This window comes from Arvicola amphibius, chromosome 4 (genome assembly GCF_903992535.2).
Source record: "Arvicola amphibius chromosome 4, mArvAmp1.2, whole genome shotgun sequence".
Taxonomy (NCBI): Eukaryota; Metazoa; Chordata; class Mammalia; order Rodentia; family Cricetidae; genus Arvicola; species Arvicola amphibius.
Genome location: NC_052050.1, coordinates 44,847,190 through 44,861,325, shown reverse-complemented (window position 1 = coordinate 44,861,325; position 14,136 = coordinate 44,847,190). Strand labels below are relative to the sequence as shown.

General features: G+C 49.5%; 1 protein-coding gene across 2 annotated transcripts in view; it reads right to left on the bottom strand.

Annotated features, from left to right (window-relative positions):
• The window catches only part of Abr (ABR activator of RhoGEF and GTPase), a 196,302-nt gene that overhangs the window by 47,534 nt on the left and 134,632 nt on the right, over window positions 1–14,136 (bottom strand). For both annotated transcript variants that reach the window (XM_038326514.1, XM_038326515.2), the window contains 4 exons: window positions 8,421–8,528; window positions 5,070–5,130; window positions 892–944; window positions 176–316 (listed from right to left, as the gene is read on the bottom strand). In XM_038326514.1, coding sequence (XP_038182442.1) covers window positions 176–316; window positions 892–944; window positions 5,070–5,130; window positions 8,421–8,528 — 363 coding nt within the window. The remainder of the gene's footprint in view (window positions 1–175; window positions 317–891; window positions 945–5,069; window positions 5,131–8,420; window positions 8,529–14,136) is intronic.

Sequence of the window (14,136 nt, the reverse complement as noted above, 5' to 3'; positions counted from 1 at the left end):
TTAAATAGGACCTGACATGCTATAGATATGGCCAAGGGCTGCAGGATTCCCTTCAGCTGCGGGCACACAGTACACTCAACATGATGGCCGAGCACCAAGGACAGCAGGGACAAGGGACCTGGCTAACTGTCTACTCCTCAGTCTAGGTGTGAAGCTGTGAGAACCTGGAACTCACCTCCCCCTTGGGGGTTGTGACTGCAGTCCGGCGGGGATCAATGTCCTCATTAATGCTAGACAGGAAATTCTGGGAGATTCGGAGGGCATCCTGAAGCAGTGGGTAGTCTGGATGGTCCACAGGTGTGTGCTTCAACAGATCCTGGGAAAGGATGTGGAGGATGAATTGAGAGGAGTGGTTCAAGTTAAATGAGAAGACAGTTGGAGCACGCAATCCTCTAAAGAATTCTGAGAATTCAGAAGAAGTCTACGGGGATACACTAGGACCCACACTCTAACCCAGCTATGTCTGTGAAATCGGAACTGAAAAACCAGGGTCAGAGCAGCAGTAGTGAAGGCAATGCCCCTTTGATTTCTGCTGTGGTCATGACTCTTTTCCCTAGGGGTAGCAGTTGGGTCAAGCCTTATCTCACCAAGCATCTGGGGAATGCTCATCTGCCCACTGCACAGCTGCTCCCAGGACCCTAGAGACCACAAGGCAGGGGATGAAACAGCAGCAAGTGTCTGCCTCCTAGGGAGCATTTGGCCAAATATCAAGCTCACTAACCAAGCTATATTTAGGACCTGGCCCTGTTGGCATGGTTACCATAGGCTAGGCAGGCACAATCAGGGCCCAGGGACCCTCTGCCTTGCTCCCCAAATGGAGTCTCAGTGGCTCCAATGCCTTCACATAAAATTCCCACCCCACCCCTGGCCACTCTGGGGCTCCACACTCACGTGTAGGACCAGGGTGCTCCGAGTGACTCGGTCAATAGGCTTGTAGAGCAGAGCTGTAAGGAAGGCCGAGAAAGGAAACAGGACAATGAAGCACAAACTCTGGATCATAGAGGTGGGCGTTTACCTTTAATCTGTCTTGTCTCTCCAAATGAATACTCACTCGGAAGCCAAGTGGGTTCTGTGGCAACCCATACCTCTGTTTTTACTCCATGCACAGGCCAAATAAGAGGAGTAGGAGACACATAAGCTCTGTCCACACCGACTCCCTCTCCACTTCAACCGTCCTCTCCTCACCCAGTCCTGTGCTGGCCAGGTTCTCACAGCTGAAGCGCCCTGGACCCCATCCACAACCACACAGACACACCCAGGTAGACCCTGAAAGAGTTCAACACACTGTGGTGCCCTCGGACTTCAGGACAGCAGAAGGCACCTGCCACTTTTCCAGAAAGGATACCTCCATCATGCCAATCATTCTCGTGTGCTTCCAGTCTAAGGGCTGTTCCACCCAGCTGGGGAGCGCACACCGCATTCATTCTCACATACTTGGCCTCAGCTCTAAGAAACAAAACAAAACAAAACTCTTCATGTCCTCAACCCCATCGACAGGATCGGCTCAGGGGCCAAAAGGCAAGCCAGATCACCACCAAAATGCTCCATCCCCAGGACAGTGGCAAACTGAGGAGCAAAGACTTCCTGAAGGAACTGCTATAGAAGTCCTCAAGAAGCTGGAAAAATGCAAGGTCAGCCAGGTCCCATGTGCTTTGTGACCCAGACAATGAATAATGATCACCGAGATTCATCAGGGACAGTGGAGGCTACAGCCAGCAGCCCAACACTTCCTGTGTACTGGTCATCCCAACCTGGTAGCTCAGTGCTGGCCCTACACCTGGATCTTCAAGTCCCAGGACCAGGACCTTTGGAATTCTGTCATAGGTGCTCTAAGAGGCAAAATGTTGGTTGAAGAACTAGAACCCTAAGTGAATAGCCCATAGAACCTGGCCAGATCCTAGACACTTCACACTTGGACAGCCCCCAAAGCAAAGTCTCCCAGAGCCCTAGATACCTTGTGAAATGCTAAGCAAACACTTCAGGGAACATCCTGTTGATCTGAGGATGTGTTCTTAAGGCGTATTAAGCATCCTATCCATAGCCCTTGCTTTGCTGCCCATAAAAGAAACAGATGCCCCCTCTACACTCCATAGACGAAACCAAAACCTCCAAAAGATAAATAGCTATTTTGCTGACACGGACATGTATTAGCAGCTGGAAAACACTGTTTTACGCAAACACAACAGCTGTAACTTTTTTGTAGCCCTTTCTTAACCAGCCATTTCTAGCAACCCCCTGACGTCCCATGGGAGATGGAATAGGCAGATCCATGGGTTTGGGGTATACTGGGACAGTGGCAGAAAAGCTTGGGCGTGTGCATGGGTCTGAGGATGTCTAAGGCACCCCGCCCACCTGTGGCTCAAGCCTCGGCACCACAGCAGGAAAGCAGATACCAGAAGTGCTGAGACCTGATGGCAGGCACAAGGTCAACAGACAGGCTTGGGGGTGGTCAGTCCCATCCCCCAGGAAAGCCGACACTGCATCACCATCCTCTGCAGCCCTCTCCGGGTCCCAGGAGGAAAAGGTTCCTGACTAAGCTTGGAGTCTGCAGAAATGGTGGATCAGGTTTCGGATGGGGGTATTAATATGCCTGAAGTCACCTCAAGAGTCCATCTGACAGGACAATGCGCCGAATTCTGCAGTCTTGGAATTGGTCAAGGGGGATCAGGCAAGGAAGGGTACCCCCAGCGCCCTTGCTCCCCCAGTCCCTGCCCCTTCCTTGTTTCTGTGCTCTGCAGGGCAGCCCACTGTCTAGTCCTGCATCCTGTTATCACACTCTTCCTGGGATAGGTGCTGTCCAATAAGTTGTCTTGCCTGTTTCTCTCCCTCCTCCAGGAAGCCTTCCCTGACCACAACACCAAAGTCAGATCACCACTATGGACACGCTGGTCTTTTCCCATGTTTCAAGGAACTGCCTCGTGTGTATTGTTCCCTGTCTTTAGAAAGAGACACAATTTTCACTAGCCCATTTTTACCGTGCAGAAACCCAGACACACGTTACTTGCCTATAATCACAAAGCCGTGAGGATGCTGTGGGTTTTGAATTTTGGTTCACTCATGTGTCTTCTTCGGAGAGACAGTGGCCGGCGGAACTCCACACTTAAAGAGTTCCGGGAAAGACTCCATCTACCTAGGTGAGTGTTAGCTGTAGAGGCAGCTCCTCACCATACTTTCCACTTTGAAGCAGACTTCAAAGATTATGGTATCATGAGGACCAAAGAGACCCTAGACTCCAGGTCTCAGGGGCCTGCTGCAGTAACACTAAGCCTCCTTCTCAGGAGGGAAGAGGGGGCAGAGAGCTGACCGTTTTCTCTTGTTAGAAAACCAGCACAGATACTTAAGTAGCCCCTCAGCCAGAACCAGCATTCCCTCCCTGACCCCTGACAGGGCTTCAAGTCTCACTCTTCACTGGGCTCCAGTCTGTTGGAATCAGCTATAGGGCAGCACACAAAGGCGCTGCCACCATCAGCACAGGACACAAAGCAACCCGGGGAACACGACGGGGACAACGGTCCGGAACAGCTAACTCCCTGACATACAGGCCTTTAGGAAAGAGCTGGAAACCAGATCCAGCATCTTCCCTCCAGCAAACTGCCACCCTCCCCTCCACTCAGTTCAGCTTGTAGCGGGAGCCCCAGGTTACCACGGAGATAGGCACGCAAAGTGACTGAGAAGGGTGCAGATAAAACGCCTGGTGGGAGGGAAGAGGAAGGTCCTTAACCAGCTACCTGCCTCCTTGGCACACATGGGCCCACAGCAGCGAGCCTGGAGGCAGCACGTGCCCCTCACACCCTGCTGGAGGCAGCTTAGGTCACCTACCAGATCTGGACAACTCCCTGCCTGCACCTGATTTGGTATCCTATGAGCAGGAGCCTGGCTAGGACACCTCCTCACCCCAACTGAAGAAGTGACACAGAGGATGTTCCAGGTCCTTCCACTGAAGTGGGCGTGTGACCTTCACAAAGCAGCAGCCAGCCACACCCCCCTCTCCTGTGGACCTTCTGCACTGAATGTTGGGACCTGGGCTCAGGGTCTTTAAGGGCTGGAAACACTGCTCCGGTAAACAACCAGCTACTCCCCATTCTCCCAGAGCTGTCCAGAGAGGAGGCAGCGTGTGTACCGAGCACACAATGCACTGGCTGCTCAGCAGCCTCTCTGCTCACGAAACAAAGAAAGTCCCAACTTCTCTCTCCAACCCGGGCTGGCACCCTCTTGCCTTGAGGTGCAGCTGTCCAGGCTGTCCCTCGCCCCACCTCAGGCCTTCAGCTACAGTCTGTCACCTTCCTGAGCCTCTTTAGGAAGTTGCTCAATGCTTCTCATGCACGCACATGCTAAACTGCCAGTTTCACACACAGCCTCAGAAGTACCTGGACCTTTCTAGCCTGATCCTTCCATTTCAAAGATACTCTGCCCCTCTGCTGTGCAGCCTCTGGATTTCAACTCCAGACTGACCACAAAGCAAATGCAAGTGGGTTCAACCACATGGCCATCCTTCCCTTCCCTGCAGCCCTAAATTTTGCAGACCAATTGAAGTCCATTCTAGCCAGTCCCCACAAGGCTTAAGGCATGCCATTTCCCACAGAGGGTGCCTGGGTTACCATAGGTGCAGTTACAGCAGAAGCGAATGATGAGCAGGATTTCCATGGCAGCCTCTATCACTGTAGCAGGGACCTGCAGCCATTGCTCCAGGCTCCTGGCTCTCCAAAGCAGTCCCGCCACTCGGCCACCTCGCTGGCTGCTGCTGCACAACCTCCAGAATCAAGCAGCTGCTTCCTTCCGAGTGCTCATCCAACAAGGGGGAGGGCAGGAGTGTGGAGAGGCAGGAGAAAGGGAGGGGAGGAGGGAGGAGGGACCAAATGCCTGCTGGCATCCTAAGGAGGAGCACGTTTGTAGCTGGCCTGCTGCCTAGGGAGGAGAGGCAGGCACGCAGGCGCGCATGCAGCATGCACACACACACACTTGCGCGCACACACACACGCACAGAGACAGGGAGGCCACCACATTCACACAGTCCATAGTTCACTAAAACAAAGGAAGACAACTGTAATCCAGTCCACTCCCCAAAGTACCTTCCATGGTGACTGATGTATGGCTGTCCTTAGAGTCCTTGGGTCCTTTCACTTTGAGTTCCTGTGAGAGGGAGGAGAAAATCACTGGCCTATCCCCCAGCTTGGAGGAAAGAAGGGCTCCAAAGACCAGGGCATAAGTAATAAGAGACAGAAAGGCACACTGTGGGAATCAGAGTTTGGACTGATTGCTAGAAAGTTCTGTGGCAAGAAGAACGAAGACCTGCCCCCTGATACCCCTGCCTCTAGAGGATGAGTGTGACCAAGTGCAGGGACCCTCCCCACAGCCAACCACATCCTCTGGGGTATATACACATTAGCCCTGGGAAGCCAGGGCTGAAGTCAGTAAGTATTAGGTATGCCGGCTGACCTTTGAGAATGAACACCCCTGAGCCAAGACAGAGGAGATCCACACACCCGAGCAATAAGCAGGGTGGAGATGGGCTTGGAGTCCACAGGCCAGTCCAAGCTGTACCCTGCCCCACTGCCTCTCCTAGAACCTATGACAAGTGACCCAGGAATGGGTGCTGGAAACAGACTGCGGGAACAGAGATCATCAGATCTAAACCTCCTCCACTTTAGACGAAGAGCTGCCCCAGGCTTTGCCAACAGGACAGTGCAGCCCGCAATTGGAGCTGCAACGCGATCCTCACTAGGCAAGATGAGCAGAGTCTAGGAGAGGCAGGGGCAAGGAAAGGCCAAGGTCACGTGCCCACATGATGCCGCCTGCTCTGCGGGGGGGGGGGGGGCGCGCGGGTCAAAGCCCACACAGTAGGAGCTCATTTCCTGCATCATCTCCAGCTGTTTCTAGACAGAGAAAAACCCCAGGAGATGAGCCTGGCTCATGGGGGTGGTGGTTAACTCAGCTTCTCTAGACCCAGTCTGTCTCTCACGGGTGCCTGGATTCCCTGCTTTAAGGGATTTTGGTCCACACCCCCTCCAGTGCAGCCCAGAGGTATGAAATCACTGCTGCTGCAGAGGAGAAGGGCCTAATTGCAGTAATTAAGTGGCAGCGCCAGCAGGAAGCATCAGCGTCATTTTCAGTGAGTGAGTCAAGATGAGCAGCCACCTGGCAGAGGGCCATGGGCCTGGCTCTGTCCTCTGGAATAGGCTTTGGGGGTAGGGGGTACTAAATGCATGGATGCAGGAGGTGCTTCTGCGTGGATGCACAGAGAACAAGCAGTCAGCCAGGCTAAGAAGGGACTGCACAGTCTCCGGACACTCTCTAGACCATGCTGACCTCTGGATACCCAGGGCCCATTACAGCCACTGAGAACACACACCAGAGTCTTCTTTCCCAGAGAAGGCGGGAAGATGAAAAGAGGCATCATTTCTGCAGCCCCATGGCTTCACCAAGAGGGACTTCCCCAGCCTTGTCCTGTCCTCCCAGAGGCTTGGGAGAAGAAATTGGGCACAAGCCTCCTCTGGAAACGGAACAGAACATGTGTTCCCAGAGGTGAGGCGCCAGCTCCATGTGACTGTGCACCCAAACCTACAGGTTCAGATCTGCTTTTCCTAGTAATCAAAATGCCATTTTTTCCTCTTTAAAAATTTATTTTGATTTGTTTATTTAGGCTCTCACTCCCTTCTTCCATTTCTCCCCTTCTCCCCCTTCTTAAGACAGGGTCTCACTAGCTATGTAGCCCTGGCTGACCTGGAGGTGGCTATATAAGCCAGACTGGTCTTGAACTCAGAGATCCACTCGACTGCCTTCTGAGTGCTGGGATTAAAGGTGTGTGTCATCACACCCAACTTCACATTTTCATCTCCACCCGCCCAACTGCTTTGTGGTCCTAGACTGACTCCGACTTAGGTACAATGTGGAATCCCAGCAGTTTCAGGGAATTATGTGTTTCCCTTACTCTTCCAGCACCAGAGCTGGTGAGAGGGGTACTGCAAGGCAGGACTTCCAAAACTATAGAAGCACCTCTACCCCGCCCCCCAACCAGATCCCTCTAAAATGGGCTCTCTTGCCCTGAGCTCAAATGGGTACTTCCTCCAAGGCTAGTAGCTTAGGAGTGTTACAGGGGTCTTTCTGGATAAAGAATGAGCTGAGCCAATCCTAGAGGACCAGCCTCTCCCTGCCACATTCTAGATAGAAGTGCCAAAGCCAAGTGGGGCACAGAGGTGCATATCTATAATCCAAGCACCCAAGAGGACGACTGCAAGTTTGAGGCCAGCCAGGGTTAAATAGTGAGTTCCAAGCGAGCCAAGACTACGTGGCAAGACCTTGTCTCAAAAACAAAACAACAATAACAATAACAAAAGAAGTACCAATGGCAGGGGATTTCATAGCTCTACCATACATAGGTACAGGAGGGGAAGGCTTAGCTGCAGAGTAGCAGCAGGCATGTTCCTGGCCAAAGGGGTCTAAGGGCTTTCTTCTGTCCTTAACTGACCCTGGCTGATTCCATGAGACTGGAGTCTTGGACTTGCACATACCTTTCAAAACTACGTACTTAGTCCAGAAATCCTCAAACTTCCATTCCCAACAGTAAGTCATGAGCCTGGCAGAATGGAAACTTCTGCCTCTGATCCATCCCCTAACCCCCAGCCCGCCAAACAATCCCCCACACACAAATAAGAAGATCTGAGCCATCGGGGCACACATCCGTAATCCCAGAACTTGATCAAGGGGATGAGGCAGGAAGATTGTGGCCTGAGCTGCAAAGAGAGAGAGTTACGAGACAGAGAGGAGATGCCAGAGAGAGAAGAGAAAAAAGGAGCGAGCTGTCTGAGAAGGAAGAGCCTGGACACCTGCACTTTAAACAGTGCCTCTGGTGACTTCTTTTTTTAATTGTGTGTACATGTACGTAACTCTGTGTGGGTATGTACACCAATGTGGGTTCTTGAGGAGGCCAGAGGCATTGGATCTGCAGCTGGATTACAAATGGTTACCTAACTTGGGTGCTAGGAACCAAACTCAGATCTTCTAAATAGCAGCAGCATTTAATTGCTGCAGGCCCATAATTGTTCCAACCTGACCCTCATCAGAAGAGTTTTGAGATGAGCTGGGAAGATTCAAACAGCTCTTTCCACAAGAGAAGAAACAGAAGCCAAGGGTCAGGAAGTCACCTGGAAACATCATGGGGAATATTGCCCCATTCATTCATTCATTCATTCATTCATTCCTCTGTTCTACTTTCTAACCTGAAAAAAATAAATCAAACCAATCGATAATCTTGTATTAAGAGGAAAAATGTCAGTTGCAAGAAAGCAAATGTCAGGTTGAGCATTATTGTGGAGAACAGCTTCCCTGGGGCAAGCAAGGAAGGAATCCATAGACTTAGAAGCTTCTCAAACTGTTACCAGAGCCCAGGGAGGATTGGGGCGGCTGTAGGGAGAGCTGCCTACCTCAGAGATCTTCTGGAACTGGTTGTTGGACTGGCTGCACTTCTCAGCTGTCTCCAGAGCGACTTTATAGTTATCCACAAATGCTTTGTACACGCCAAGCTGGCTGGCCTGCAGGGATGAGACGGGGATGTGGGGAGTGGAGGATGGGAGTGGGATGGAGAAAGGATTACTGAACGGAGGAATCACCCAAGTTCCTGAAGCCTCCTTAGCACTCAGAACCTCTAGCTCAGCTCCACAAGACTTGCTGGAAACCAGGGGAAAGGCAGAGATGAATATACTACAGTATCCCTTTGAACTTGACAGTTTCCATGGAAACTGCCTCAGCCAATAGGTTAGCAAGGGGGTACAGGGAGTGGGGAGGGCAGGGCAAGGCTTTGGTTGGCATGCCAGAAATTCTACATATCATAACACTTGCTTTTTTTTTTTAAACTATTGGGGTTTTTTTTGTTAGTCTTTTTGTTTTTTCCTTTAGTACCCTCAAGGTCTTTCAGAACTTGAAGTTTTTAATCCCTTGTACTTCTTTCACACCTTAGAATTAAACCAGAACAGAGGAGACAAAGTAGCCTCAGGCCCCTTCTCCATGCCTCCAAGGAGCCAGATCCCCTGCCTTACTATATACCTACATGCCACCTGGATCCTAATACATGTGTCCTGATTGGCAAAGCCTCACTGCCATTATGAGGCAAGGAAAAGGAAAACTGAGGCTTGCTAATTTAATTGCTTAAATATTTATGGTTGCTCAAATATTTCTTTGGGCTGTTTACAAGTATTTCCTCTTGAGAGAACAAAGAGTAGGCGTGCAAATTAAAGCTACAATTCCATGCCATGTCCATTTGAAGATTCAAAATTTAGAATCTGATAGCATTAAGCTTTGGTTCGAGACCGCAGACTATAGTTATGTCAATACAGCTAATTTGTCAGTGACTAATCAAATTGACCACAGGCACATCTTCAGCCTGTGACTTAGCAAATCTACTATTAACACAAACGTATGTTTGTCTAATACAGTGGCTGTGAGAAACATATAAATATTGAACATGTACAATGTGGCCAGTACAAAATTGACGTATGTTACTGTAAGAACTCCACACTGGAGGCATTCAGGAAGCAGAGGCAGATGGGTCTCAAGGCCAACATGGTCAACACAGCCACTTCCAGGACAGCCAAGACTACACAGTGAGACGCTGTCTCAACAAAACAAACAAAACAATAACAAATCCACACTGAATTCCAAAGACTTGGTATATAAAGAGAGTACATAAATTATCCCCTACATAAACATACCTTTTTAAATTTGTTTTTTGAAACAGTGTCTCAGGCTTGCTATGTAGTTGAGAAAGACCTTGAACTCTTAGCCATTTGCCTCCACCTTCTGAGTCCTGAGACTACAGGCAAGTGTCACCGTGCCTAGTTTCACAGTCCCTCCCATTATTTTTTTAAGTTTATTTTATTTTGTATGTGTGAGTGTTTTACCTGCATCTATGTCTGTGTACCACATTACAGGCAGTTGTAAGCCACACTTTGTGGGAACTGGAAACCAATTCTGGTTCGTCTGCAAGAGCAAGAAGCACTCTTAACTGCCCAGCCAATCATTCCAACCCTTTAAAAAATTTGTAGTATCTGTATGTGTATGATGGAAGTATGTTGAGTTCAAGTGCCCATGTGCCACAGCATTCAGGCCAGAAGACAACTTTCAGGGATTGGAGAGATGGCTCGGCAGTTAAGAGTACTGGCTGCTCTTCCAAAGGACCCGGGTTCAATTCCTAGCACCCACACAGTGGCTCACAACTGGCTGACCAGTCCCAGGTGATCTAAAGCCCTCTTCTAGCCTCAGTGGGCACCTACGTGGAGCACAAACATATGTTTAGGCAAACACTTATATGCATAAAATAGTCAGGAGTCAGTTATATCTTTCTATTATTGTGGAATCCAGGGACTGAACTCAGGTTGTTGGGTTTTAGCCCGAGTCATCTCATCAGCTCTGTGTGTCTGTGTGTCTCCCTCTCCTTTTTCTCTCTGGTCTTACTGTATTGTCCACCTAGCCTCAAACACCTAGGTTCAAGTGACCCTTTGGCCTTAGTCTCCCTGGCAGCCTGAGTCCAAGCAGGCACTGCCACACCCACCTTGTATTTGTCTTCCTAGAGATCAAACCCAGAGCTTTGGGTATGGGACACAACCACCTTACCATGGAACTATTTCCAGTCTTTACTTTTAAAAACTGTGGTTCCTAGTACTGGTAACATAGCTAAGTGTTAGAGTTTGCCTATATATGTGAGGCCCTTTTTGGAAAAGTGGCTACTAGGACATTTCAATGTATATATGTGGGTCCAGCAGACAGCTCAGTGGGCAGAATAGCTTATTGCTCTGAGTTCACTTTCTAAAGCCACAGTAGGTGAGAATCAACCCCTGAAAGTTGCCCTCTGACCTCCACACACGCACCACGGCTGCCCTCACATCTATACTCTCTCTCAATTCATAAAATATTTAAAAATTATATGCTACTCACGACCTATTTCCATTGGCTAATACTGCTCTTGAAAAACCTGGACATAACTGTGCCCAAGGAGGCCTGAGCGAGGATCCTCACGGTAAGAAAGGTGAACAAATGCCCACGAACACAGGAACTCTGACAGACATGGTTCAGATGAACGAACGCCGACCTGTATCAAACCCAGTGGTGACTAAATAGCAAAATGCATACACATATGCACCTGCACATATTAAAAGTGCATGCAGGGAGGGAGGAGGAACTGAGACTGGTACATAAAAATTAATTAATTAGTAAATTTTTTAGAAAAGTACATGCAGTGTCATAAGAATATGAAATACCAAAAACAAACAACAAACTGCAGTCTACACAGCTCCATATAATTCCCAGCAAGCTGCTTCAAAAGAAAAAGAGAAAGGAGGAGCAGACTTCACCTCTGTTTATAATGCTTCGTATTTTTTTTAAAATTTTGTTTATTGTTTATGAGTCAGGGTGTTATGTAGCTCAGGCTAGTCTCAAATTTCCTATATAGTCAAGGATGATCCTGAACTCTGATCTCTCTGTTTCTGCCTCCCAAGCGCTGGAATTACAGACGTGAACCACTGGACCTACACCTGACTCCTTTTTACTTTCCATTTTGAGGTAAGACTTCACTAAGTTGCCCAGTCTGGCCTTGAACTTGTAATTGTCCTGTCTCAGCCTCCTGGCTAAAACTTAACTTTTATTAGACAGTTTCCCTGGGAGAGGGGCCCGTAAGATGACTCATTGGGTACAGGCACTTGCCACATTGCTTGCTGACTGGAATATGATCCCAGAATCCGTGTAATGGTGGAAGGACACTACAGATTCTATACACCCTTCCCCAATCAGCCATACACACTATGCACTCACACAGATAATAATTAATAATAATAATAATAGTAAATGTTTTATAAGAGGGAGGAAAGAGGAAGAAAAGGACAAGTAAAAATAAAATAAGAGAAAAAAGGGAAAACGTCTCTGCTGCTTCTCACATCTGTTACTCAGAGCTGCAGACACAGTTGTCGACTGCATTCCCCTCTCGACTTGCTGGTTTAGATTTTTTTCCCACTGAAGTAGTGACCAGACACAGCTTCCTCGGGAGCTTCTGCTTCCAACTAAGGTGCTAGCAAAGTATGTTGCTCCTGTGCCCCACTCAAGATGGCTCTGTTCCCTCAGGACACAAAGGCTGGGCGGGGGCCAGGGTGTAGGGAGGGGGCGGCCCTTCATGGAAGCTGGTGAGGCTGCCCTTGGTACAGGGAAGCCAGAGGGGAAGAGTACAAACTGGGCCACTGGAGAGGAGAAAGGCCCAAGTAAAGTTCCTGGTAGAGGGCTCAAACGCACTTCTCCCCAGGAGCTCCATGCCGCAGGAGATGTCCCAGACAGACACTTCCAAAATCAGCACAATCTTCCAGGAAGGGTTCCTCTCCCCTCTATTCTCATGATTTTTCTTTTCTTTGTTTCAGAGTCTCCCATATCCCAGCCTGGTTTCAAATTCACTGTGTAGCTAAGGTGCCTTTTGCCTCGAGAGTGCAAGGATTACAGGTGTGGCTGACCACACCCAGTTTTATTTAGAGAAAGGGACTGAACTGAGGGCTCTCTGCAAGCTAGGTAAACACTCCAAGCAGCTGAGCTACACCCTGATCTCCTCTATTACCATGAGAAAGACACAGCATGGGACACGTGTTGCTACCCTCTTGTAACCCAGAAGCCACCTGTGTGCAGGGGTCATGAGCCCTGCCAGGTACTTTCATCTCCATAGTTACCCTCAACTGGAAGGCCAGAGGCCCAGCCTGCCAGGGTCATTAACTGGGAAGTGCAGGTTGCCTGGAAACAGGAGTTTGGCACTGGAGTGATCTCATAAAACAAACAGCAGAGATGCTAATTTCCTTCTCTTGGTAATGGATAATCAAATACCCAGAGACTTCATCTGAAATAAACTGTCTCCAGATGCCTAGCTTGCTCTGGCTTCACCCAGGCCTTGCCAAGCAAGCAGTCTCAGGACGGCAGACATCCATTCATGATGCTGGGGTTTGGGGACAGTGGAAAGCAAATTCATAACTGGTCCAGTGGAGCTAAGACCAAGGGGACTCTGGGTCCGAATGATACAGACAAAATGGTAAAGCTATGCATGGTACCTCACACCTGCAATCCCAGCACTTGGGAGGTTGAGGCAGACAGAGAGTTGCAGGTTCAAGGTCAGTCTGGGTTACAGAGACCCTGCACCAAAAAGAAACAGAAACACCACACTGGAGAACTCTGCCTCTCCGCTCTTGCTGCCTGCCTTCCCATGGGGCTTATGGTTCTCTATACCTGTAAAGCTGAGTAGCGGCTGCCCCAAGTCAGTCACCTCATATTCTGTGAACAGGGAAAGATGAGTAGGTATTTACCATCCCTGCACCAAGGGAAGCAGTTTGGGGTCCTCTACAACCGGAAGGATGGCATTCTGGAAAACAACACCTCCTGAGTACCTCATTACTGCCTAAAACAGCAGTAATGACAACAGCAAAAAGAGCAGGCGTTTCCAGTTACTAACTCAATAATCCAGTTGACTATTAGTACCTCTCTTTATAGAGGAGGACGCTGGAAACAGGAGGCAGGGTAAGCTGTCACGGGACCTTCTACGGCCGAGCTGGGATTCAAAGCCAGCTGTGACCTGGCTCTGGTTGTGCCTGCCCCCACAACACTTGGCTGTAGGACACAGGTATTTCCTTCAACACTCGGGTTCTCCCCAGCCCCAGTCAAGGTCACAATGCATCTATCCATCCACTCATTCACTCACCCATCACTGAGGTGGTTCTGGGAGTCTAATGAGAAGAAAATACGGACTGTTCCCAAGTTTATTGCTTCAGGTGGAGTTATGTGTTCATAAAGGACAAACACAGGGCTTGGAAAAGCTTCTCTGAGGTCATTCTAACTTGGGAACAGACCAAGGAGGTAGATGGGGAAGGCCTTTTTATGTAGACAAAGCCACAAGTCTGTAGAGTTCAGGAAAGGCATTGGCATAAAGGGGAGAGAGAGTCATGGAAGCCTTCGCGACCAGAGGACTTCTGGGAACATCTTCAACACTAAGCTTTGCTCTTCCCCTCTGAGCAGCAGCACGGGAAGCTGGCTGGCTGCTGGTGCTCTGGGATCAACCATCAGTCATCACCGTAGCAGTCCAACTGCTTCGTTTTGCAAAGGCAGCCCTAGGATGCCATGGCCCCCCAA